The sequence below is a fragment of the Delphinapterus leucas genome, chromosome 14 (assembly GCF_059928025.1).
Source record: "Delphinapterus leucas isolate spDelLeu-1000000601 "Yukka" chromosome 14, BTC_Dleu_Yukka2, whole genome shotgun sequence".
Classification (NCBI taxonomy): Eukaryota; Metazoa; Chordata; class Mammalia; order Artiodactyla; family Monodontidae; genus Delphinapterus; species Delphinapterus leucas.
Window position 1 is genome coordinate 21797096 of NC_143142.1, and position 27907 is coordinate 21825002.

At 44.5% G+C, this 27907-nt stretch overlaps 2 protein-coding genes across 4 annotated transcripts in view; both read right to left on the reverse strand.

Moving 5' to 3' along the window:
• TTC28 (tetratricopeptide repeat domain 28) overlaps positions 1-27907 on the reverse strand; it is a 655470-nt gene that overhangs the window by 579209 nt on the left and 48354 nt on the right. The window contains exon 1 of one of the 2 annotated variants that reach the window (XM_022550842.3): positions 6712-6917. The exons of the other annotated variant lie outside the window; for it this stretch is intronic. Within the exon in view, the coding sequence (XP_022406550.2) occupies positions 6712-6813 (102 nt within the window). The 5' untranslated portion in view covers positions 6814-6917. Of the gene's footprint in view, positions 1-6711; positions 6918-27907 lie in introns of those variants that run through there. 2 annotated transcript variants of the gene reach the window in all.
• The window catches only part of CHEK2 (checkpoint kinase 2), a 40826-nt gene continuing 22443 nt past the window's right edge, over positions 9525-27907 (reverse strand). The window contains exons 8-15 of one of the 2 annotated variants that reach the window (XM_022550847.2): positions 25200-25261; positions 23572-23671; positions 21807-21893; positions 20644-20807; positions 20302-20417; positions 19199-19284; positions 12677-12757; positions 9525-11858 (exon numbers count right to left, since the gene is read on the reverse strand). In XM_022550847.2, coding sequence (XP_022406555.1) covers positions 11769-11858; positions 12677-12757; positions 19199-19284; positions 20302-20417; positions 20644-20807; positions 21807-21893; positions 23572-23671; positions 25200-25261 — 786 coding nt within the window. In that variant the 3' untranslated portion in view covers positions 9525-11768. The remainder of the gene's footprint in view (positions 11859-12676; positions 12758-19198; positions 19285-20301; positions 20418-20643; positions 20808-21806; positions 21894-23571; positions 23672-25199; positions 25262-27907) is intronic. The other variant, XR_016387531.1, reaches the window with a different exon arrangement.

The following is a 27907-nucleotide window of genomic DNA, read 5'->3' on the forward strand; positions in this document are numbered from 1 at the left end:
GAGCTGCAATGAACATTTTGGTACATGACTCTTTTTGAGTTATGGTTTTCTCAGGGTATATGCCCAGTAGTGGGATTGCTGGGTCATAGGGTAGTTCTATTTTTAATTTCTTAAGGAACCTCCATACTGTTCTCCATAGTGGCTGTACCAATTCACATTCCCACCGTCAGTACAAGAGTGTTCCCTTTTCTCCACACCCTCTCCAGCATTTATTGTTTCTAGATTTTTTGATGATGGCCATTCTGACTGGTGTGAGATGATATCTCATTGTAGTTTTGATTTGCATTTCTCTAATGATTAATAATAAAAGGCTGTGGTTTTTTGGTTTTTTTTAATACAGACACTTTGATTTAAAATTTTCTTGGGCTTCCCTGGTGGCGCAGTAGTTGAGAGTCTGCCTGCCGATGCAGGGGACGCGGGTTCATGCCCCGGTCCGGGAAGATACCACGTGCCGCGGAGCAGCTGGGCCCGTAAGCCATGGCTGCTGAGCCTGCGCGTCCGGAGCCTGTGCTCCGCAACGGGAGAGGTCTCAACAGTGAGAGGCCCGCGTCCCGCAAAAATAAATAAATAAATAAATAAAATAAAATTTTCTTACAGGGACTTGACTGGCAGCACACCGGTTAAGAATTCGCCTGCCAGTGCAGGGGACACAGGTTCGAGCCCTGGTCCGGGAAGATCCCACACGTCTCGGAGCAACTAAGCCTGTGGGCCACAACTACTGAGCCCACGAGCTCTAGAGCCCGCAAGCCCCAGCTACTGAGCCCGCGTGCCAAACTACTGAAGCCCACGCACCTAGAGCCCGTACCCGCAACGAGAAGCCACCACAAAGAGAAGCCACCACAATGAGAAGCCCGTGCTCCGCAACAAGAGAAGCCACTGCAATGCGAAGCCGGCGCACCACAACGAAGAGTAGCCCCCCGCCCACCACAACTAGAGAGAAAGGCTGTGGGCAGCAACGAAGACCCAACACAGCCATAAATAAATAAATAAATTTGAAAATAAATAAATAAATAAAATATTCTTATAGAAATGTCTGTGAGATCAATCTGTGGATCTGTGGGTTATAAATTTAATTATAATTGTGATTCTGAAGGTAAGTTTATATTGTTTAAATAATATTTACAGTATAAACAATTATTTTCTTTGGTTCGTAGTGAATACACATTCAATGAACATGATATGTTACAAGCATCATATCTGTATTATACTGTTGTCTCTGGTTTCCTCCTGCACAAAATAGCAATCTACTCCAGCTACTGAAGAAGCACCAAAATAAAAATAATACTATTAAATTTCAATTCAAACATCAGGCTTTGTCTCTAAGTTTTTTAAAAACAGCAATCATTTTATGGCTGAATAATATTCCATTGTATATATGTGCCACATCTTCTTTATCCATTCATCTGTCGATGGACACTTAGGTTGCTTCCATGTCCTGGCTATTGTAAATAGTACTGCAGTGAAGGTGGATGGACCTAGAGTCTGTCATACAGAGTGAAGTAAGTCAGAAAGGGAAAAACAAATACTGTATGCTAACACATATATATGGAATCTAAAAAAAAAAAAAAAAATGGGTCTGAGGAACCTAGGGGCAGGACAGGAATAAAAACGCAGATGTAGGGGCTTCCCTGGTGGCGCAGTGGTTGACAGTCCGCCTGCCGATGCAGGGGACACGGGTTTGTGCCCTGGTCCGGGAAGATCCCACATGCCGCGGAGCGGCTGGGCCCGTGAGCCATGGCCGCTGAGCCTGCGCGTCCGGAGCCTGTGCTCCGCAACGGGAGAGGCCACAACAGTGAGAGGCCCGCGTACCGCAAAAAAAAAAAAAAAAACACGCAGATGTAGAGAATGGACTTGAGGACACGGTGAGGGGGAAGGGTAAGCTGGGATGAAGTAAGAGAGTAACAGTGATATACATACACTACCAAATATAAAATAGATAGCTAGTGGGAAGCAGCTGCATCACACAGGGAGATCAGCTCAGTACTGTGTGACCACCTAGAGGGGTGGGATAGAGAGGGTGGGAGGGAGATGCAAGACAGAGGGTATATGGGGATATATGTATACATATAGCTGATTCACTTTGTTGTACAGCAGAAACTAACACAACATTGTAAAGCAATTAGACTCCAATAAAGATGTTAAAAAAAATAGCAATCATTCAAAAGAAGAATTGTAATCAACAAACTTAATGAAAAAATACTGCTTCTGCTTTTAGTAGAAATAAGTAGTAAAAGAACAGGGCATTAATAAGAACTATGGGGTAAGAGCAAACAGCTTTCAGTTATACTTTTATTATTTTTAATAATACATACAAATACGTTGTCAAATATCATATAGAGCAGCCTAGATTTAGCAGCCTTTTACAATACAACTGTGTGGTGTGAAAGACTCTTGTCTTTCGCTGTTCCTCAAACACTCACAGGGATTTCTTGGGTCACAGAAAAGTGACGGGGACAGGAAGAGGTTTGAGGTTTTTGTTTTGTGTGGGGGGGGTTTTGGTGTTTGTTTGTTTGGTCTGAGGTTTTAGGTTTGTTTATTTTGGGGGGGAAGGATTTTTTTATTTTTTTTTTTTGGTTTGGCAGTTTTGTTTGCTTTGGGGCTTGCTTTTAAATAGAGTTAATTAGCAAAAGAACAACAAAGTACCAAACCCCTACCACACGCAAGGCATTGCTCTAAATATCTACCTACATACATTCTCTTTTACTTAATTCTTTGAGATGGATATTACTGTCCCATTAAACATATGAGAACACTGGATATATAACATTAAGATTTGTCAAAAACTCAACTAGTAAGTAGCAGAGCCAAAACTTAGAGATATGAACCTGGATTTGCATCCATACTTGAGTTTTCAAAGACCATTCTTCCTCACTATTTTCGAGGAAAGATCTGAAACAGAAAATTGGAACAGACTACCACTAAACGATGAAGCTAAAAGATATATCCAAAACTCAACTGTATTTTTTCTATACACTAGCAATGAGCTAGTGATGAACAATGATGTGAAATGAAATGTTAAAAACAGTACCATGTACAACAGCATCTAATAGAATAAAATAAATACTTACAGATAAATTTTTGGAAGAAGTGTAAGACTTGGGCCTGAAAACTATAAAACATCATTGAAAGGACAGATTAAACACAATCTCTATAAAAATCCCAGCTACTCTTGGGCAGAAATTGATAAGCTGATCCTAAAATCCATATGTAAGGGACCCAGAAAAGTCAAAACAGTCTTGAAAAAGAACAAAGTTATAGGACTTACACTTAATTTCAAAACCCATTACAAAGCTACTGTAACCAACTAGTGTTGTACCGGCATAAGGATAGGCAATAGAATAAGATTGAGAATTCAGAAAAAAACCTAACACATATTCAGCTGATTTTTCAATAAGAGTGCAAACACCACCCAATGAGATAAGAACAGTCTTTTCAATATGTAGTGCTGCTGGGCTTCCCTGGTGGCGCAGTGATTGAGAGTCCGCCTGCCGATGCAGGGGACACGGGTTCGTGCCCCGGTCCAGGAAGATCCCACATGCTTGCGTACCGCAAAAAGAAAAAATATATATATAGTGCTGGGACAACTGGATAAGAATGAATTTGGACCACTGCCTTACACCATATGCAAAAATTAACTCAAAATGGATTGACGACCTAAATATAAGGACTAAAAACATAAAATTCTTAGAAGAAAGCATGGGGTAAACCTTCATGACCTTGAATTTGGCAATGGATTCTTAGATATGACACCAAAAGCATGAGCAACAAAAGAACTTCATCACAATTAAAACGTTTTTTGCAACAAAGGACACTGTCAAAAAAGTTAAAACACAACCTACAGAATGGGAGAAAACATTTGCAAATCATATACCTAATTTAGTAACCAAAATATTTTTAAAACTCCTACAACTCAATAATAATAAGACAAATAACCCAATTAAAAATTGGACCCCCTCCCAAAATGGACAAAGGATTTGAACAGAAATTTCTCCAAAGATATACAAATGGCCGATAAGCACACACAAAAAAATATGCCCAACATCATTAGTCATCAAGGAAATGCAAATCAAAATTGCAATAAGATACCACTTAACACCTACTAGGATGGCTAAGTTAAAAAGACAAACCATGGGACTTCCTTAGTGGCGCAGTGGTTAAGAATCTGCCTGCCAGTGCAGGGGACATGGGTTCGATCCCTAGTCCGGGAAGATCCCACATGCCACAGAGCAACTAAGCCTGTGAGCCACAACTACTGAGCCCGTGTGCCACAACTACTGAAGCCCGTACGCCTAGAGCCGGTGCTCCACAACAAGAGAAGACACTGCAATGAGAAGCCTGCACACCACAACGAAGAGTAGCCTCCGCTCGCCACAACTAGAGGAAGCTACTGGGCAACAATGAAGACCCAACACAGTCAAAAATAAATAAAATTAATTTTTAAAAAAAAGACAAACCAATAACAAGTACTGGCAAGATTGTAAAACTCTCATACACTGCTGGTGGGAATGCAAAATTATGCAATGACTTAGGAAACAGTTTTTCAACTTTTCAAAAGGTTAAAATAGAGTTATTACCATATAACCCAGCAATTGGGATATGCCCAAGAGAAATGAAAACATATGTCCACACTAAAGCTTGTACACAAATGTTCATAGCAGCATCATTCATTATAACCAAAAAGTAGGGGGGAAAAACTTATGTCTATCAATGCATGAAAAGATACAATGCGGTATATCTGTTCAATTAAGTATTATTCAGCAATAAATAAATGATACAGGTACAACACGGATAAACCTCAAAAACACTGTGATAATTGAAAGAAGCCAGTCACAAAAAGACCACATATTGTAAGATTAATTATATCTCAACAAAGCTGGGGTTTTTTAAGACACTTTAAAAAAAAAAAGTCATGGGGATGCACAGCATGGTGACTAACACTGTATTGTATATTTGATTGTTGCTAAAAGAGTAGATCTTAAAAGCTCTCATCACAAGAAAAAAATCTGTAACTATGTATGGTAATGGATGTTAACTGGACTTACTGTGGTGATCACTTTGCAATATATATAAATATCAAATCATTATGTTGTACACCTGAAACTAATGTTACATGTCAATTATACTGATATCTCAATTAAAATAAGGAATTTTTAAAAAGACATGTGCATGAACTACAAAAATGAAACGCTGAGAGAAAAAAAAAGCACCTAATTTTCAATTTTTCTTCTTCACATGCATATTCCTAAAATTTTGTCTTCCTATACATTCATATTTTGTCCATGAACAACAAACTACTGAAATTAAATCAAGTACTGAAATTCAAAAAACATGAAAAAAACAGCTCCTGAAATATCAAAAAACTTTCAAACAATTCTACTTTAGCATTGGCTCTGAACTAAACATAAATCTCAATTTCAAAATACCACATAAAAATTACAAATACTCAGAGGTTTAAGCAAATTGCCAACTTTTCTGAATAAACAGTAATTCAGATTTGCTTTGATGAAAATGTAAATATTTACCTGCCTGAAAAGAACAAAATCCTATGTCTAGTGTTCCCAAATGATGAAAAGAAAGAAAAGTGCAATTTTTTTATTCAGAATTTAGTTTCAGAATTAATTTTAACCTAGCTAGGATTATACATAGTTGATGGTTTATACTAAGCAAGGTATACCTTGCTTTTGCCTAAAATATACTGAAAACAAGGCATTTATAAACAGTTACAAAAGTTAAGTTGGGACTGAGAAAAATCACATCATACAGTAAATGTGACAGAGATAATAACTTCAAAAAGCTCCTGAAAATACAAGAACTCCTATTTTGGAAACTCCCTAAGTCATTTAGTCTTTCTACAAATATTTACTGACCATCTACCATGTGCTAAGCACTGCGCCTGATACCAGGATGCCATGGTGAGCAAGGAACAGATCAGGTCCCTGCTCGCAGGAGGCTTACACTAAAACAGTGCTTGTCAAATGTGCCTGATGTAATCACTCAGGAGCTTGTTAAAAATTCAAAATCTGCTCCTCTGCTTTGGAGAGTCCGAGTCCGTGGGCCTGGGGTGAGTTGTGACGCCTGTATATTTATCAAGCGCTCCAGACTATTCCTATGCCCTGGCTGTTTGGAGAGCCCAATGCTCGGGGGCATCCCATCCCATCCAGCCGGAGCCACACCTCCGAAGTCCATTTCACTCAACTTCCTTCACCCTGACCGATAAATATCCCAAACACACCACCACGCTGAGATGGATGCAAAGCATTCCAAAATCACTCTGTGCTGAGACACCGACAGACTTGCTTCCTTCCGGGAACGGACAGCTCACTGCCTTAGATTCCACCTGGGGCTGTCTGCACCTGAGCCTCCCGGGGCTGGCCGACACCTGTCTCCTAGCGGCTGCGGTCTACCTCTCCCGTGGGCCCGGGTCACGGGCAGCCACCGCCCAGCGGGTACGGAGGCAAGGGATTGGCACCGCGCGCATTAGGCGCCGACTGTATACGGCCCCCCGTGCGCGCACACACACTCCCGCGGAAACTGAGGCGGGCAGGCAACAGCCCGGGTCCCGCTGCCGTGCGGCGCGAGGCAGGGCTCGAACCCGGACGACGGGGCGGGTTCCGCCTCGCGGGCGCTCGTCAGCCGCCGAGGCCCGGCCCGGCTCGCACCGACGGAGTTTCACAAAGAAAGTCTCCCGGCCCGCGCCCCTCACGCACTCACCGGAGGCGGCGCCGGCGGTGACTCGGGCTCCCGCCGCCTACGGCTCCGTGCCGGGGTCGACCCCGGGGTGGGCTCGAGCGCCGGCGGCGGCGACTGCTCCATCTCCGCGGGGCCCGGGCCGCGTCCGCCTCGAGCTAACGGTCCCGCCAGCTAGGCGCGCGCGCCGGCCCCGCGCGCCATGTTCCCGCCGTCCCGCGCGCCTCCGCGACGACCCCCACACCCCCCCACACCCAACACCGCGCACGCGCGCATCGCCGCGCACGCTCCCCGCGCGCCTCCGCGGGTCCCCCCGACCGCGCAAGCGCGCACTCGCCGCGCCCCTCCCCGCGCGCCCCGCCTCGCGCCCTCCGGAGCCGGCCGCTGTTCCCAGCGTTGCGCCCACCCCCTCTGCAGCCGTCCGGCCGGGCCAGAGAGCTCGCCGTTCTGGGCTGGGCGCCGCCACCTGCCGCACTGCGGACGACGCCGGACCAGACCCCTCGGCACTGCCCCTTTTGCTTCACCTACTTGGGCTTGAGGAGATGGTCCAAGCCAAGAGGGAATTATCCCAAGAAGTCCCGGGGGAGACGCCGCTAAGGTGATGAGAGCCCCATCGCGAAGGTGTGTGAGCACGTGAGCGAGCCTAAGTAGCACAGTTGATGTCCATGTCCCTGGAAAGCCAGACTCAATGGAGAATCCGAGTTCGAGTCCCGCATCTCCACTCACCTTTGCCCGATTAAGGTCAGGTCTCCAGGAGCCTGTTTCTCCTTAATCGGGAACGTCCAGCAAGTTAGGAGGACTTGAAATAATCCAGATAAAATATCAACACCGCACCTAGTGCTCACCAAATGGTAATCCGGTGACAAGACCTCTTAAGTAATTTTGTTTTATGGTCAAGAACCAAGGGCCCTTGAAAAGGGAAATTTCGGTTCAAGTCTTGCCTCCGGTTGTTGCAGAGAGCCTTGATCTCTAAATCTGCACAGGGAGGAGCGGCAGTAATACCTCACAGGGTTGAGGTGAGCTTTCCGATGAGGCACACACCTTTCTGAGCGCAATGCCTGGCACACACCAAGCTATCCAAGTTTCAGTGGTATAATTCCAGCCCTATCTTCCAAGACTCCTAAAGTTTAGTGAAGGGGGCTCTGATCCCAAACCCTGTGGTATAATTAGCTGGGAGGGGGTTCGCTCAACCTTGGGGCTGGAGGGACTTAGTTCCCACATCTTCACTTTCCATTCTCTGCCCCAAACCTCTCTGGAAACCCTAAAGTTGGCACAAAAACAACAGCAGAGAATGTTTTCACTTGTAAAAAAAAAAAAAAAGAAGAAGAGTGCCTGAGGGTCTCCTGGAGTTTGTAAGTGGTTGAATTTATTAGTCTGGCCTTTTCCAGACACAAGTGACCAAAAATTTTTAAAACAAAAAAAATTTTTTTTAATTTAAAAAACTCAACCTGGAGTAAAACAATTAAGGGAATAATTGAAAAGTCCTGGGTGGTACCTCACTTAAGGCATAGCTGGATCCAGGTGCTCAAACGATAACCTCGGTGTTTCTACAATCTCTCAGCTCCGCTTCCCTCTGTGATTACTTCATTCTCATGCAGTTCTCTCCACATAGTGTCCTGGGCAGCTCCTAACTCACACCTACCATCATGGTAGGGTGAATAATGGCTTCCAAAGATGTTCTCATCCTAATTCCCCAGAATTTATGAATATGTAACTTTACATATTCATAGCAGGAGCTGTTTCCCAGTAGTTCCAGCCAAAGTCTTGGATTTTCTTTCACTGGACCCATTTGGGTCACGTGACCTGCCTGAGCCAATCACAGCAAGATTGGCCAGATCTGACTATATGGAGCCCCTCTAGGAAGGGGGTGGGGTCAACCCTGCCAGAAGGACCTGGGGTTGGGGCAAGTGGGAAGAGGGATTCCCCTCCCCCAGAAAAAATAGGGTTGCAATTACCATAAGAGGCATCAGGTTCAGGACAGACACAAAGTACAGCTGTCTACTGCACCATCATCAAGGCACCGGAGGTCCACCACCAAGCAACATGCCTGTTCTTCAAAAGGGACTGGCAGTTACTTCAGTCACTGGGTGGTACCCCTCCACCTCTGCTCCCACCACCCACCCCAGACCTGGCATTTCCCAAATCTGTTTTGTCAAAGGCATCTCAGTTATCCACCCATCTTGTGTGAACCCAAAAGAAGGTAAACAGGTGATGTTACTTCCTTGCTCAAGAACTTTCTATGGCTCCCTCTGGCTATGTATGTGACCCTCCCACCTTTAATGATAGAAGCCAACGCTGACAGATCCCCTACCAGGCACTTTAAATGAAACTTCCACCCCTGAATCCTCAGAAATGCCGTATTAAGATGGTACTCTTATTGCACCCAGTTTACAGATAAGGAAATAAAAGCTCAGCAGTTAGAAGTAACTTGTCCAAAGCCAAAGGTCAGGAAGTTCAGAGAGCTCAGATTAGCACAATATTGCTCCCACTACTGATGTTGCCATCCCAGCTCCATTTGCTCACATTTCAAAATCCTGTGCCCACCTCCAGCTGGGTGGGCAGTGAGAGGAGCTCTACCAGAGGAGCTTCTAGGGACCCCTTTGTCTTCTATAGCATGCGGGTTGTGTGGGGGGAGGCAGACACCTAGGTACCATCTCCCCCTCCCTCTATGACTTCATGGGATAGGGAGAAAGAATTCCCCAAAAAGAAAACCGGAGTATAAGGTTAAGAAGAGGAAGTGGATGCTGGGTGTCCCCATATTGGCAGCTGATGTCTCCCCATTAGTAATGAGTGTATTAGCTTCCTCTGGCTGCTGTAACAAATTACCACAAATTGGGTGGCTTAAAATAACACACATTTATTCTCTTAACTTTTGTAGGTCAGAAGTCTGAAATCAGTTTCAGCTGGCTAAAGTCAAGGTGTAAAGTAAAAGGACTGGTTCCTTCAGGAGGCTCCGATGGAAGAATCCATTTCCTTGCTTTTTGTCTGTCAGCTTCTAGTGGCTGCCTGTAGTGGCTTGTGGCCTCTTCCTCTGCTTTGAAAGAGCACCACTCCATCTCTTCTGACTCTGACTCTTCCTGTGTCCCTCTTAAAAGGAACATTGTGATAACACTGGGCCCACCTTGATAAAACAGGATGGTCTTCCCATCTCAAGATCCTTCACTTAATCACACCTGCAAAGTCTCTTTTGCTATGTAAAGTCACGTATTTATAAATTTTGGGGATTAGGATAAGAACGTCTTTGGAGGCCATCATTCATCCTACCATGGTAGGTATAATCAGAGAGCTAATACAAAGTGCTCTGGAAACAGAGAAGGGCTCGCTGACTACCCCAAGAGGGAAAGATGCCCTAAGAAACCGCAGCCTTCACATTAAATATTCAAATGAGCTAAAACCCATCTAACTTGGCAATCTCAGCCTCATTCCTTTAAATAGGCAAACCACCTAAATCCCCATCTAGCCCTCAGCAACAGGCCAGCCAAGCCTCAGAATGCTTGCACACCCTTCTAATTTCCATTGCCAACCACCACCCTCATTGCCTGGGGCAACATCTGTGTGTCCCTCACCCTCCCCTGGCTGGCTCACCAGTGGCATCTGAACCAAGACACTCAACTCATGGCATAGTCAGCAAGCTACAATGTGGCCTAGCATCAGTCAGCCAAAGTTACAAAAGAAGCAAAATCAGTGGGTCAGAAAGAGACAAGAAGAGCCAGCCATTAGAACTGCCTGGGCTCCTGATGGCTCCCAGGCCCAGCCCTCTGTAAGGTTGAAACAGATCCCCTTTTCCATGAAGTAATTTGAATGGGCCTCTGTTCCTTGTCACCAAGATGTCCCAGCTTCCACAGATCATGGCGTTGTACCCATTCATCATGATTGAACATACTGGCATTCAAGATTTAGAAATCAGTCTCATGTGAGTTTTGTCAGTGTGAGTCAACAACCCTGAGTCTGAATGAATAAGGGATGGAGGAGATGAGGAACATGAATTTGAGTCAGAAAGCCCTGGGTTGGGTCCCAGCTCCGCCACTTCCTAGCTGTGTGCCACTGGGTAAGTCACCTTACTCCTTCAGCCTGGGTTCCTCACCTATAACATAAAGGTGATCAGAGGACCTAGCCCATAGAATCACTAGACAAGAACAACCTAGGGAGGCGCTTTACACAGGGCCTCCTTGGTCATCATTGGGTCAACATGACATGCCCACATGCCTTAGTCACATTTCCAAAATCCAAACAGCTCTGAAACTGGGGAGTCCTCCATAACTCTCGTGGCAGAAAAGATGGATCTGAAGTGACATGAAGCTATTTACAGTTTTCTCTATTCCTCTTACTGTGAATATTTGCTGCTGAAATATTAAAGTGTTTGGTTATAGGATTCAGTGGGGTATTACATATAAACACAGTTGATGTGCCTGGTCCTCTTCCTAAAATCAGGAGATTTTTGAATTTCACAACTTATCTGGCTCTGTGGTTTCAGGGATGGTGAGGGTGAGAATGGGACTCTAAAACTGGCCCGTGGGGGAATTCCCTTGCAGTCCAGTGGTTAGGACTCCACACTTCCCCTGCAGGGGGTACGGGTTCGATCCCTGGTCAGGGAACTAAGATCCTGAAAGCCGCATGGCCAAAAAAATAAAAATGAAAAACAAAATTTTAAAAAATTAAAGTTAAAAAAAAAAAAAACTGGCCCATAGTAGATGCACCAAGGTACCGACCGTCTTGTAAGGACTCTGGCCAGTCTCGACAAACCCCACCCTGACTCACTGTGCCCCATCCCCTGCAACTTTAGAATTTGTATGCCACTCACCCAGGGATACATCCCAAGAAACCTGCCTGGTTACAGCCAAGGAAGAGGCACCAGAGGAAAGGCACACAACTTCAAATATGCACACACTAAAGGCGTGTAATTAAGAGCTGATCAACAAGCAAAAGCACAAAGCCCAGGTTCCATTACATTTTGAATTGTGTATCAATGATTGTGGAAAAGCAACTGTTCCCACAATGAAAATACAAACTATGCAAAACAGATTTAAAGAACATGGCAGCTGGGTTCAAGAAAGTACATTTCTTTCATGGTCAACCGGTGTTCACGAGACAGCAGCACAAACGGCCAGGCGCTTTGTGGGGTCGGCATCCTCTGCTTCCCCTTCAAGAAGCCGCTTTTGACTTGTAGAAGGCTGAAAGTAAAGGAAAAGAGAGATGTTCAAAGAAAACCTCTGGCTTGGTTACAATTTACCAAAGTTTCCCTATATACTTCCAGTAAACTTGGAGCCTTTCATGTGAAACTCCTAGGACCAAGAATACTGGTTGTCCTCATTGACTCTGAATCCCCACACACCCCTCCCAAACTCAGACACCCTTATCGGACTGACATTTCTCTCCCTTGGGGCTTCCAACCACTCAATGATGTCTATTCAAAGTAAGAAGCATAACCAGCCTCCTCTTGGTTGTCTTCTAAATTAGGAAATGTAAAGGGACCACAATACCTCTCCCAGGGAGCCTCAAGTCTTGCTCTTTTGTGGGAAGACAATCTTTTTTGTGTCTTTGTTTCCCCATTTATAAAATTGCAAGGGAGCAGTAGGAAGAGGAGTGTTACCGAAAGAAGGCAGGACAGGAATGAACAGATATTAACTGATACCTACAAAGAACTTTAGAGGAATAAGATTATAATCAGAAATCATCAACCACTCCCCCAAATTTTAAATTTTTCAGCAAATTTAAATCTGAGCCTCTAATAAGTCTTCCAATCTTGCCTTACAGGAGACTTCCTGAATAACCCCTAGCTGTGCTTCTCTAATGCATTAAACATAGTCTTCATTATTAAATCTTCTAAAGGTGCCAGAGCAGATCAAGCTGAAACAAAGTATCTACTACATTATTCCTTACCAAAAAAATGTTAAGCAATCACTGCTAAAGAGACTATTCAAACTCCTTATCCTCCACTCATTTGACTCTTTAAACTTAGACTACATTTAATGACCATGATCCAGAATACCTGGGCGGGAACCTGGGGCACAGTCATCGACTTTTCTTCTTCAAAAAGCAAATTCTTAAATTTTCTCTTCATGTCCTCATCCTGTGAAGAAATGAAAAACATAAGTAGGCTGTGAATGAGGGAAAGAAAGCTCCTGAAAGGCAGGGCTAGGATGCCCCTGGAAACAGGGAAGTAGGCTAAGATGGGGATGAATGTGGAGAAAAGGGAAAAGTCTAATCAGCAGTCGGTGCTCAGTCAACACTGGCTGAACCAAACCCATACGCTTAAGAGCTCCGGGTGAATGTCTACTACTAGTAGACTGACTAAAACATAATGAGCAACTGTCACCTTTCCATTATATAACTATGTAACAAAAGGATTGGTTGACTAAAATATACTTACGGAATTACATAATTTCATCTGTGAAAACAAGGGAGCAAAGAAATAGTTGCTTATCCAAACCTGTCATATAAATTTATTTTCATTATATGATCCTTGAAAATCTGTGGTAGAAAATGCATTACACTATGTCGCAAAGCCCCATCAAACTATTTCAAATGGTTTCAAGTGTTTTGACTAGTGTTAAGGTAGGAGAGAATTATTAAGGACTTGGTAAACCGAAAGGTGATACACAAATAATAAAAATAGAATTATTATCAATAGAATATAGCTGAAATATGATAAAATCTTCTGAAAGAGCATTTTCTTGGTTTTCACTATATTTTAATTTCATTAGCAAATAAATTTTATTTTGCAAAAAAAAAAAAAAAGAAAAAAACTCCAGGTGGGTCAGAGAGAACCATAGACCTTAGCAGTCAATCTTTCAGAGCCAAAATCCCAGATCCTGAGAGATGGCGATCAGGAGGTCAAAGGCTGGGGTTGGCTCCATGCTGCTCCCCAGATCTTTCCAGGAGGTCCCCCCTCCCACTGCCAACAATGAGACCAGTTACCAGGGCCACCCTAACAAAGCAACCCTGCACCCTAGGAAAATTCACCCAGCAAGCACTGCACAAGTTGCCAGAAGGACTTCAAGCCCACAATATCCCAGAGCTAATGAGAAAAAAAAGTGAACAGGTGTTTCTTGCTGCTGGAGAGGGAAATGAGGGGTGGGGCAGGGTACACAGAAAACTCCTGCCCACCTCCATGAATAATCACTTCTGCAGGGCTCACTTCTGCATCTGGGAGCCCTGAGAGGTGACAGCCCTCCCTACCTTCAGAAAGGTGAAACACCCAGGACTAGGACTTGGGCTTTGGGGCCAGCTGAAAGCTGAGCTCAGCCACTCACAAGTAGCATGTGCAGAATACAGACCCAGAGCAGCCCACTTCCAAATCCTCATGTACTTTTCCATCCAACCCCCGCTCCACTCCTCCCACTACGCCAAGTGCACCATGGTGGGTGCGGAGAGAGGACCTAGGAGTGAAGGCCTTCAATATTCAGCAATTTGATGGATATAGAAAAATTAGTGCTCGAGGATGAATTCACCTGTTCTACATCTAGTAGCTAGAATCACCTGCTTCCATCACTGTTTATTGCATCATTCAGTGTAGCTCCCCACTGCCCAAGTGCCAAGTTCATCTGGATTCCACTCCACACTGTCCTCTAGGATCTCACTTCTCAGCAAGGCCACTCTCAAAGGTCCATTCCTTATTTCCTCCTACACCTGCTTACAGCCTCCGCCAGAAATGCCCTCTGTGCCTCCCTGCCCACCCACCTCCCTCATTCATTCAGTGAACAGTTGAGGACCCTTAGATGCCAGGCTCTGTAATAAGCACAGGGGCCTCCATATCAGAGGGACCCAACCAATGTTGAAAATGCTATTCCCCCATCGCTGTGGCAAATGAATTGTGATTGTCATGGCTGAACTGTGTGAGTTATGACTGAATTGTGCCCCCACCCAGACCCCATTTATATGTTGAAGCCCAACCCCCAGAATTGTGACTGTATTTGGAGACAGGGCCTTCAAACAGATAATTAAGTTAAAATCAGGCTCTTAGCTTAAATATAAGACATGACACCATAAAACTCCTAGAAGAGAATATAGGCAAAACATTCTCTGACATAAATCGTACCATTGTCTTCTTAGGTCAGCCTCCCAAGGCAACAGAAATAAAAGCAAAAATAAACAAATGGGACCTTATCAAACTTACAAGCTTTTGTACAGCAAAGGTTTTGTTTGTAGTTACAAACAAAACCAAAGGACAGCCTACAGATTGGGAGAAAATATTTGCAAATGATTCGAGCAACAAGGGCTTAATTTCCAAAATACATAAACAGCTCATACAGCTCAATAACAAAAAAAAATCAAACAACCCAATCAAAAAATGGGCAGAAGACCTAAACAGACATTTCTCCAAAGAAGACATACAGATGGCCAACAGGCACATGAAAAGATGCTCAACATCGCTAATTATTAGAGGGATGCAAGTCAAAATTACAATGAGGTACCACTTCACACTGGTCAAAATGGCCATCGTTAAAAAGTCTACAAATTAAAAATGCTGGAGAGGATTTGGAGAAAAGGGAACCCTCCTACACTGTTGGTAGGAATGTAAATTGGTGCAGCCACTATGGAAAAACAGTATGCAGGTTCCTCAAAAAACTAAAAATAGTTGCCATATGATCCAGCAATCCCACTCCTGGGCATATATCTGGACAAAACTATAATTCAAAAAGACACATGCACCCGTATATTCATAGCAGCACTATTTACAATAGCCAAACAACCTAAATGTCCATCGACAGATGAATGGATAAAGATGTGGTGCATACATACAATGGAATACTACTCAGCCATAAAAAAGAATGAAATAATGCCATTTGCAGCAACATGGATGGACCTAGAGATTATAATATGATATCACTTATATGTGGAATCTAAAATATAACACAAATCAACTTATCTATGAAACAGAAACAGACTCACAGACATGAAGAACAGACTCGTGGTTGCCAAGGGGGAGTAGGGGTGGGAGAGGGATGGACTGGGAATTTGAGATTAGCAGATGCAAACTATTATATGGAGAATGGATAAACAACAAGGTCCTACTGTATAGCACAGGGAACCATATTCAATATCCTGTGATAAACCATAATGGAAAATAATATGAAAAAGAATGTATACATATATATAACTGAATCATTTTGCTGTACAGCAGAAATGAACACATTTTTTTTAATATAAATTTATTTATTTATTTACTTTTGGCTGCATTGGGTCTTTGTTGCTGTGCACGGGCCTTCTCTAATTGCAGCGACCGGGAGCTACTCTTCGTTGTGGTGGGTGGGCTTCTCATTGCGGTGGCTTCTGACAGAGCACGGGCTCTAGGCACACGGCCTTCAGCAGTTATGGCTCACGGGCTCAGTAGTTGTGGCTCACAGGCTCTAGAGCGCAGGCTCAGTAGTTGTGGTGCACAGGCTTAGTTGCTCCGTGGCATGTGGGATCTTCCCGGACCAGGGCTCAAACCCGTGTCCCCTGCATTGGCAGGTGGATTCTTAACCACTGTGCCACCAGGGAAGCCCAACACAACATTGTAAATCAACCATACTTAAATATAATAAATTTTTTGTTTAAATTGGGCTCTTAGGGTGGGGCCTTAATCCATTATAGCTGATGTTCTCATAAGAAAAGAAGACGACACCAGGGATGTAAGCACACAGAGAAAAGACCAAGTGAAGACACAGAGAGAAGGCAGCCACCTGAAGGGCAATGAAAGAGGCCTCAGGAGAAACCAAACCTGCTGGCACTTTGAAATTGGACTTCCAGCCTCCAGAATTGTGAGAAAATAAATTTCTATTGTTTAAACCACCCAGTCAGTGGTACTCTGTTATGGCAGCCTGAGCAAAGTAATACTGCTATGTCATCCCCAGGCCACCCTGCCCTCAGACAGTCTCCACACCGTGTGAACTTGTGGGTACCGGAAGCCCTGTGGGCAGTCCTCATCCTGGGGATCCTCCATACTCTGTGCCTACCCCTATTACCACATGTAGCTCACTGCTCTGTAGTCAGGGTTGGCCGCCACCTGGACTGTGTATCCACAGTGCCTAACAGTGCTTGACACATGAGCTCCTTACCTGTCCTCTGAAAGCATGAATGAATGCATGAAGAGGTGAAACCATGCAGCCAAACAGAAATGACCACAAGCCTATTTAAGCCTGTATTTAAAACAAGTCATCAGTTGGGAATTCCCTGGCAGTCAAGTGGTTAGGACTCAGTGCTTTCACTGCTGGGGCCCGGATTCAGTCCCTGGATGGAGAACTAAGTTCCCACAAGCCATGGCACAGCCAGAAATGAAAATAAAAAGAGTCATCGGTAAGCAGTAATCTGAAAAAGGAGATCATTACATACCACAGATAGAATGTGTATCTGTAAATACCCTTCCTTTGAGATGTCTACAGTCTATTAAAAAATATGACATTGTAATATGCCTCCAAGTTAAGCAAGAAAAAATCCTCTATTTCAAGAAGTAAACATGGACTTCCATGGTGGCGGAGTGGTTAGGAATCCGCCTGCCAGTGCAGGGGACATGGGTGCATGCCCTTGTCCGGGAAGATCCCACATGCCGCGGAGCAACTAAGCCCGGGCACCACAGCTACTAAGCCTGCACTCTAGAGCCCGCGAGCCACAACTACTGAGCCCACATGCCACAACTACTGAAGCCCGCATGCCTAGAGCCTGGGCTCCGCAACAAGAGAAGCCACCGCAATGAGAAGCCCTCGCACCGCAATGAAGAGTAGCCCCCTCTCGCCGCAGCTAGAGAAAACCCACGCACAGCAACAAAGACTCAACGCAGCCAAAAATAAATTAATTAAAAAAAAAAAAAAAGAAGTGAACATGAGGTCAAAGGTGGGTATAAGGGATGCTCCCAAAATTGGACACTGTTAATAACAAAAAAGAGATCAGAACTCACATTCCAAACACTCAGTCCAGTGCCAGACCCATAAAACCATTTAGTTTCCTCAAAAACACTGAATTTTCCCAAAATGAAACCTAAACTGTCACCAGCAGGTGATTTTTGTGGGCACTTGGCATCCTCGTCCTCACTGAATGTTCATTCCGCCTTCTGCTGCAAAAATAAAATGTGGACAAAAGAGTATTCAAGTGAGACCCCTGTGGCAGGGTTGAATTTCACCTTTTCCTTTGTTGTTAACAATTTTGAGACAAAAAGTACAAGAAAAATAGGCTATGCTTGTTTGTACATTTTGGGCAGATGTAAACCCTGTTCCCAGGCCTAACTGGCAAGCTCTGTTTTCTTCAAGATTAACACAGCTCCTCTACCTCCATATCTGGCCCCCAAGAGCTTCCCTATTAAGGCACATGAAAAGAGCCAAGAGGAATGTTTTCTTTTTCATCAAAATTAAGTCCCCACATGCAAAGGCACCCTTTATTTCCAAATTCCTTTTCTCTAGGGTCCTGCAGTTTCAAATCTGTGTTGTCTATTAAGTGCTAAATCATCTGACAGATTTTTTTCTGGAGGGACTGCTGTTTCCAGGGCAACATCCCAAACACATATATCTACTTTTTGTTTCTTGTAAGGATTTCTTGTTCTCAACCTGAGCTGGCCTGAGCAGAACTGTTCGGTGTGGAGGGCTGGAAGAGAGAAAGAACGAGGACACTCTTCCCAGAGCTCCAGAAGCACAGTGCTGAGACTAGATGGCCCAAGGAGTTCCTGGACTAGAAATTCCCACAGTATGTGAGCCTCCACCTCAAGCAACCTGGTTAAGTCCCCCATCCCCACAGGAAACAGAGACCAAATGAAAGTTAACAGAAAGGCATATGGCTGTGCTAAAAGGAACTCCACTTAACAGAAGACCTGGCATCCATCAAAAAGCCTGCCCGAGGCCGTAGTGAATTCTAAAACCAAAGACTAGCCCACCAAAGCCACTAAGGACTTCCAACCCTGGCATCTCGAATGAGATCAGTACATAATCTAATGGCAGCCACAACCCCCAGCAGGGACACAGAGGAAATGCAGACTTGAAAGGCACAGGTGACAATCTGCTAACGGCATGCTTACTCACCATGAACGAGAAGTGGGACCCCTCATGCCCGATCACTTGGGCTTCAGAAATAGCCAGATTCTACCCCAGCGAGGCTGCTCCCCTCCTCCCACCCCTGCTTCCCTGATCTAAGGTTGAAGATGGCTGGAACGCAGCCCATCCCGCCCGTCTGGGATACGGTGTTTGAGAGAAGAGAAGGACATAGCTAGGGTGGAAATTTGGAGCTAGAACAATCTCTCAAAGGAGCACAATGGAACACAACTGAACCGCAGACTCAGGGAAGCCAAGTGGAACCAGGACAGGCCATAAAGTGAGCTTGTCTATCCAAGTCAAGTTGTAAAGGTTGCACACAAACACGAGACACACCCACGCTCAGACCCATAGACAAACATACACATACCGACACACCTAAACCTCAGTCTTTAAAAATTGCATTAAACAGACCCAACAAAGCAAACATATGTTTTCATCCTCTTCCCCATCTCTCAGGCACAGTTCAGGGCTGCCCGGGTATTTTAGGCTGGCAGGCACTGCCCCATACACACCTGAAGCCACGGGTGTCTTAAAGCTTCTTCTGTCGTAAAACGTGCCTTTGGATCCACTATCAACAACTTCTTGACGAGGTCCAGAGCTAAAGCAGTAAGATAATTTGGCAAATCACAGTGAGAAGGATAAAGGCATTAAATCAACAAAATTAGAGTGTGCCAGAATCACAGGCCAACATCCAGAAAGAGGAGAGAGGGGCTGAGGTCATTGTGATCAGTAGGCACAGCCCCCTAATCCTCCCCACTCTGTATTTGTCCACGTGCTCTAGAACACCAGGAATGACCATGATGCTCCCCAACACTCCCTGCTCAGACATCACAACCTCTTAGCTCTCCGTCCCTACTCTCCTTGCTGGACTCAAGTTCAAACTAATTAAAGATGAACTTCCCCCAGTTCTAAAACTCAGGATGTTCAGCCAACTCTCTCCAAGACCCACAGAGTGATGGTGAGAGCTCCTCGGCCAGCAAGAGCTCGCTCCTTGAAATTCCAGGCTTGGCAGAAACAAAACTTGACAGCCAGCAACAAGTGGAGGCTGGTTGTATATTGCAATATTATTCCTTAGACACTGTGACACTTAGCACAATCATCTGTGGTACATTGTTTCAGTTTTCTACTTTTTCTTTTGAGAATTACAAAGTTACCCTTTCAAATTCTAAAATACAAAGTAATTACATTTAGCTCTTGCTGTGCTTACTAATTCAAAGGAGACCTTGTAACTAAAAAGTTACCCATTATTTTGCACACTTAAATAGATACCAGGCACAGTGAGCATATTACACTTAACCCTCACAAAACCCCTTAAGGTAGGGGTTTATTGTGCCCCTTTTACAAATAAATGAAATGGAGACCCAGAGATGTTAAATAACTTGCCTAAGGTCACAGAGCTAGGAAGTAGAGACCCGGGACACGAGCCTACATCAGCCTGGCTCTGGAGCCCAAGTTCCTAATAATTTCCTTTGCCTCTCAAATGGTGCAAAACTAACAACAGAAAATAAGAACAGGATTGACAGGAGAAAACATCACAGAATTTGAAAAGAAATTCCCACCACGGCACACACACATTCTAGCAAACCACAAATTCTTAACCCTTTCGTATCCATACCCTTCTCTGAGACCTCTGACCAGACTTCAGGAATGAAGTTGCATTTTCCACTGGTGATCTGATCCTTCAGTGACACGTGAGTCTTATGCTCAGAGAAAGGTGGATACCCACTAAGGCTTAATATTGGTAGAGAGAGAAAGGAAAAGAAATCAAGTGGCATTCTCAGTGGCATTCATGGATACATCGATTTCTTTTTCAGCATCATGAAAAATTAGGTGTTGCTTTAAATTGATGGTCAAAATAAGTGACCTAAATTAAACACAAGCTCTAGACCTGGACACATTGCTGATTTCACCTAAATACCTCCAACCAGAGTCTGAAGAGATGAAAACTTTTTCTTACCAAATGAAAAGAATAACTCCTAAACTCCAGCAGTCCACAGCACGGTTATATCCAGCAGTCCCAAAAGAATTAAGAACCTCAGGAGCCAGGTAAGTGGGGGTACCACATAAGGTTCTCATCAGAGAGGTCTCCCCCAAAATCTTGGACTGCCCAAAATCAGTAATCTAAAGTAAGGACAAAAGGGAATCACTTTTAATGACATCATAAAATAAAGAGTAACATAGTCTGCCAGTCCCAAAAGACATGTAGATTAGAACAGTTCCTATCCTATGGTTCATGCTGCCATTAATCTGGAATCTACACATTGATGTTTTGGTAAGGTAATTTTAAACTCTGCAAGTTATTTAATTTTGCTTAAATGAAAATTCCTGAGCCAAGGAACTTTAAGGCCCAGGTTTTCTCAACTTAGATCTTGGTTTTCTGTAACCTTACGAAAGGCTTATAACCGTAAACAGACACTCTAGAATTCTAATTAGTTATTCCTGGTTCTCCTTAGACCCTGGTTTCTCAACCTTGGCTGAAAACTGGAATACCCGAGGAGCCTGAGGAAAATATTTACACCTGGGTGCCATCTACAGTGATTCTGAGGCGTAGGCTTGGTGTCACGGTTTGTTTGGGTTTTTTTTGTTTTTTTTTTTTGCGGTACATGGGCCTCTCACTGTTGTGGCCTCTCCCGTTGCAGAGCACAGGCTCCAGACGCGCAGGCTCAGCGGCCATGGCTCACGGGCCCAGCCGCTCCGCGGCATGTGGGATCTTCCCGGACTGGGGCACGAACCCGTGTCCCCTGCATCGGCAGGCGGACTCTCAACCACTGCACCACCAGGGAAGCCCTGTTTGGTTTTTTTTTTAAATCAACAGAAGAATCTAAAATGAAGCCAGGATTGGGAAGTGCTGTTTTAAACAGAGGAAGACAGGGGATGTGTTTCTCCCATCTAGACCCCTACTTCCTCCCTCTGAAGATGAAAGTGGCTTATACACAATGGAGCTCAATAAATGCTCATTACATCTGGATTGGAGCAATACCATCTGATCTCTAAAAGAATTGCTAAAAGTGGGAAGGTCAAGTTCTCTACCTTTTTATGCTCCTACTTTTTACTTGATGAATTTAAAAACAGTTTCTGAACAGAAATCTACTGGCCACATATAGAACATACATTTCTTACCTTTATAAGGCAGTCCTCTTTTTGAGATGAGAGTAGAACATTCTCTGGCTTTAAGTCCCGATGTATAATGCCATTTTCGTGAAGGTACTGCATAGAAAGACAGGCATGACCCTTAGATATATGGAGTAGTATGTGAGGAGAGAGAGAGAGAGAGAGAGAGAGAGACACACACACACACACACACACACATTTTACAGCTGGATGAAACTGTAAGCCATGTTACTCACAACCATATTCCCCCAAATCATAGAAAACCACTGGATAAATGGATTAGTGTTTACAAATTTGTTTGTAAGAAACTCTTTAAAAAAGTAGAAAAATGGGGCTTCCCTGGTGGTGCAGTGGTTGAGAATCCGCCTGCCGATGCCGGGGGCGCGGGTTCGTGCCCCGGTCCGGGAAGATCCCACATGCTACAGAGCGGCTAGGCCCGTGAGCCATGGCCGCTGAGCCTGCGCATCCAGAGCCTGTGCTCCGCAACAGGAGAGGCCACAACAGTGAAAGGCCCACATACCGCAAAAAAAAAAAAAGTAGAAAAATGAAAAAGGCAACTTATGACAGTAGACATTTTACTTCACTCTTCAAAATAATAACTATCCCTTCATATTGGCAGAAACAGAAGATGTCAATTTCAATAATAAAAATGTAAATGGATGATATAAAATATTATGAGACCATCTTAAACGATAAAAATTCCACCAAAATAGTATATTTGGTTATTCCATCCCTGAGAATATTTTTAAAGGGACTCTGTAAAGTACACATGTGTAGATTATCTGTTTGAACACCCAGAGTTAACATACTCCTTGATGCAAAGATTAGTCTTTGAAAACTATGGCTGAAATAGAATGGTGATATTTCTTTGTGTATTCATTTTTATATACTAAGTCATATTTCTTTAGGAAAAAAAGTTTCCCACATCCACTGATCTGCACTCAATTCATCTTAATATTCTTGGTATAATATAAGGTTGGGAACAAACCATTAAGAGAGTAAAGCACTGGTTAGGTATTTATGGGCTTCAATTTTCTCTGGATATCCCTCTGGCCTAGAGGAAAAATACTCCAAGACACCTCCACTCATCTGGTGAAGCCCCCAGGGTGGGCACCCAGGTAGACCAGCCCCTGGAAAATCTCCCTCAATCCTCACCCAATGCAAGAGCTGCTCCCAATCACTGCGTCTCTTGTACACAGTAGGTTCTCAAGGGAAGAGGCCTTGGCAGGGAATCGCCACAACCAAATCTGGGTTGAGAAAGGGTGATGTTCTCTGAAGCATGCAGGGTGCCATCAGCTGTTCCTCCACCCAACACTTGCCCCGAATATTGAAGAGAAGGCAGAGCATGTGCCTGCCCGCGTGCCTGCTACAGTTAACAAGATACTACATGTGTAAGAAACCCCTAGCACTGTGCCACGGGGGTGTGATCTGTCCTCATACCTGCCCAGCTCCCCCTTGAGAGGTAAGGGGGATTTTTGCAAGGATCAGGCAGCAGTAGAGATCCCTTCCCCTCCAGGAATACCTCCAAGCTAAAGAGAGGCCATGTGGGACTGTGTTTATTTCTTTAACTTCGTTTTTTTTACTCTCTTAAGCCTCACAGCAAGAACTTTCTCATCTGAGTCAAAGGGGTGGGATGTTTTTGCCAAGAATGGAACAACCCACACACACACTCTGTTCTCTGGGTTTTTATCCCTGGTCCCTCATCTTCTGCCTAACTGGGAGAGTAACACTTAAAAGAAAGTACACTCTCAAAAGCAGCAAGGGCTTCTCTTACCTGCACAGCCAGGAGCATCTGGTAAAAATAGAGTTTGCATGTAGCTTCTTTCAGGCGCTTATTTCCCACCACCCTATCAAACAGCTCTCCTCCTTCCATCCTGAAACACACAGGCAAAGCAGGGGGTTCATTCCTGGAGGGAAACTCACTTGGAAGGAAAAGAATAACACAAACAAAGCAAACTCATTAAGACAAGCAAAGTGTTCATTCACTCGACTCCCATTTGTAAAAGCAGTAAGGTAATAAGCCTCGTCCACAACAAAGATGTGCCCATTGGAAACTAAGGAACAAGGAAAGATGGAGGAAGAGCACGGTGGGAATTGGAGACGCTTGGGGAGCTTTTAAAAAATCTGATGCAGTAGATCAGAGGTGGGACCCAGGAGTTTGCATTTTTATTGTGCACCCCAGGTGGTTCTGAGATTGGTGTAGAGGAGAAAGCAGGAACCTACAATCAACTGGGGTCTGAACCCCAGCTCCACCACTTCCCAGCTGTGGGACTTTGGGCAAGTTACACAACCTCTCTGAGCTTGTTTCTATCTCCTCAAAAAATGGGGATAAAATCCCACCTACCTTGATGGCTGTTGTAAAAATTAAGAGATAACTGATGTAGGTAAAGCACCTGGCACAGTGGAGATGCTTGGCAAGATTATTCAATCCCTCTGCAATTCAGTTCTCATTTCTGTAAAGTGGACCCAAAAACAGTAACTCACCAATAACTTGTAAGTAATCTGGATGACAGGAAAGTTAAATGAGTCAATCCCTGTGACGTGCTTAGAGCAGGACTTGGCTCATATTAAGTGCTTAATTAGTATCAGTTACTGTTATTGTATTATTATTACTATTACTATTATTATTAAAATGTTTTAACTAGATCCAGTCAAATAACAATCTCCTATTTCATAGCAACAGATATTCCCTTAAGTACAAGGGCTGTCCAGTCTCTCCTAGTGCTATGACTGGGGCTGCTATTTACTCTCTAATCTTAATGGTCAGCCAGCATAGCCACTGTTTCCCGCTCAGGAGTAAAGCCTTGTCTGTCTGCCATGACAGCCACTCCCAGAAACACGGCACATTTATGCAGAACGAACATCAAAACAGGTCTCTTCCAGGAATAAGACAGGCAATTATTTTAATCGCACCAAATAAACCTGCAAGAAAACCAGCACCTGAAAGATACTCAGGTGTCACCATGCAACCTGGTACTATGATCCCAAGCAGCAAGGGCCACCCAGGCCAGTTATTTCAGAGTAATAATATGCACCTGTGTTTGAGCACCTAGTGTGCCAGGTGCTCTGCTGGGGGATTCCAGACCTCACAGCATTTGAACCTTATGCATCTGTGCCTGGGGTTATCATTATTACCCCAATTTAACACAGGGAATATGATACTCAGAGAGGTGAAGTAAACTAACCCATGGGTAGACAGTCAGTCACCAGCAGAGTAAGATTCAAACACAAGCCTCAGATCCACATGCCTTTGGACACACTAGAGGGATTTTAGAATTGATACTAACCCCCTACCACATACATACACTGAGGGTCCCCAGCATGGATAAATGCAAGCCACCATTAGGCTCTTTGGTGGCTTATAAACGTTTAAATGGAAACAAAAAAAAGTTTACTACTCACAATTCCAAAACAATATAATAATCTTCGGCATCAAAAAAGTCTTTAATCTTGATGATACAAGGCTAAAAGGGGAAAAAAGAGGAAAAGTAGTGAGAAGCTCCCCAAGAGGAAAACCCCAAGAGCAGAACTCAGGACATCCACCCAAGGGGTCAAGGAGGCCCAGACCAGGCCTCTGGCCCCCTGCCTCGGTACACTTTGAATTCCACGCACAGGGGAAGGCAGAACACAGCACAGCTGGCTCCTGAGTGAGAAAATACAAGAAACTCTCCACCCCACCAAGCTGGTAAGAGAACAGTTCACGCTTTGTATACAAGGCTGGTGCCAAGGAAGGGAGGCCAGTCTCCTCCCAGCCTTCCTCCTCACTGACCCCCAAGCACAAGGACTCAAGGACACCTAAGGAACCTGGGAGCCTAGCAGGTAGCATGAATAAAAGGACCAGGCCAGGTGGGGAGCCCAGCCATCCTGCCAGACAGCAGGGCTATTCAGCTCCAAGCAACTGGCACCACAGGGCACCCCATGTGGAAAGATCCTCCATTTTCCAAGAGAAGAGGGAAATTCCAGTTTCATACGAACTCTACAGCACATCTGTGGGGTGGAGGAGAGAGACACACACACACATCTTTGGCTCATAGTTTGTGACCTCTGATCAATGCTGGGTGCATTTGCTGAAGAACAACAGAGAATAGTATTGTACAGTTTAAAATGCATATTTAATAGAATGATTTTATACTTGGAAAACACACCTATTCTTTTCATAGTACAAATGACTGACAGTAAAGCTAGTGGTCGGGGTCGAAAAATGATGTGGTGAGTATCTATTAGGGACATACACTCCCACCCAGCAGAGAAGAGGGCTGTGGTTATGTCTGAATTAAAGGGAAGGGCTTCCCTGGTGGCGTAATAGTTAAGAATCCACCTTCTCATGCAGGGGACATGGATTCAAGCCCTGGTCCGGGAAGATCCCACATGCCGTGGAGCAACTAAGCCCATGTGCCACAACTGCTGAGCCTGCGGTCTAGAGCCCATGTGCCACGACTCCTGAAGCCCATGTGCCTAGAGCCCATGCTCCGCAACAAAAGAAGCCACCGCAATGAGAAGCCCGCGCACTGCAACAGAGTAGCCCCCACTCGCCACAACTAGAGAAAGCCCGCGTGCAGCAACAAAGACCCAACGTGGCCAAAAGTAAATAAATAAATTTGTAAAAAAAAAAAAAGAATTAAAGAGAAGAGAGCTGTAAGATTTTTACTTATTTATTTATTTATTTTTGGTCACAACCTGCAGCATGTGGGATCTTAGTTCCCCGACCAGGGATCAAACCCATGCCCCCTGCATTGGTAGCACAGAGTCTTAACCACTGGACCGCCAGGCAAGTCCCATAAGATTTTTAGATTTTAGATTAAAAAGAATAGCAAAACCTGCCAGAGTGATCTTGCTACAAAGCAAATTTCATCACTTCCATCGCTGATTAAAATCCTCCAAGTAGGGACTTCCCTGGTGGTCCAGTGGTAAAGAATCTACCTTACAATGGCAGGGGACACAGGTTCGATCCCTGGTTGGGGAACTAAGATCCCTCATACTGTGGGGCAACTAAGCCCGCACGTCCCAACTACTGAGCTCAAGCACCTCAACTAGAGAGCCTGTGTGCCGCAAACTAGAGCCCATGCGCCAGAATGAAAGATCCCGCACACCTCAGCGAAGATCCCACGTGCCACAACTAAGACCTGATGCAGCCAAACATAAATTAAATAAATAAATCTTAAAGAAAACAATCCTCCAAGTGGTATCTCCCCGTGATGAACTGTTAGACAGTGGTGAATGAATGCCCCACAGCCTCCCCAGCACGATGGATCTTGGAAATACAATACCGAGTGGAAAAGGCAAGTCTCGACAGACATCAAAGAGTATGAGGTAGATTTAACTGTATGGGCAAAGTTTTTGTTGTTAAATTAACGGTGAGTTCAAAGGTGTTCACTTTATTGGTTTGCTTTATAATTTACACTTATTTTACACATGTCAAATATTATATAATTTTAAATTATTTAAAGGAAGAAAGGGAGAAGAGTGAGGAGGAGGAAAGGAAGGGAGGAAGACAAGAAAAAAGAAATCCTTTAGCACCTTGCTGCCTAGAGGCTAAATTCCAACTTCTCAGCAGGGATTAGCAAGCCCTTCAAGACCCAGCCTCGTCCTGTCCCCACCCACCACCCCAGCCTCATCTCCTGCGACCTGTCCCAGAAATCCTCCTTTCCAGGCCACAAAACTCCCGGCCCACCTCAGACTCTCTCCCTGTGTCACACTTTTGCTCACACTACCCTCTAGGCCTGGTGATCCAGCCTTCTGGCACACTTGGCCTCAGGCATCAAGCCCCATCTCAAATGTCCCCCTTGGAATTGAGATCCACACTTCCTGCAGTGGCTCTAATCTGTGTTGCCCCACGAGGAAACTGACACCCACCACAAGTCTCCTTTCACTGCATGGGCTGAGTCAAGTCTTATTTATCTTTCTGAGACCAACACTCAGCAGAGCAGCTGGCACACAGGAGACACCCATATGCTGCCCAGATTAATACCATCAACATCAATAACAGACACACCACCCACTGAGGGTGAGCCCTGCCAGCCACATTTTGGTCATGGACTAAACAGCCATGGGGTCAGGCTGAGAGCAAACCATTTCCACCTCTCCTTACCTATGATCATATCATAGTATAC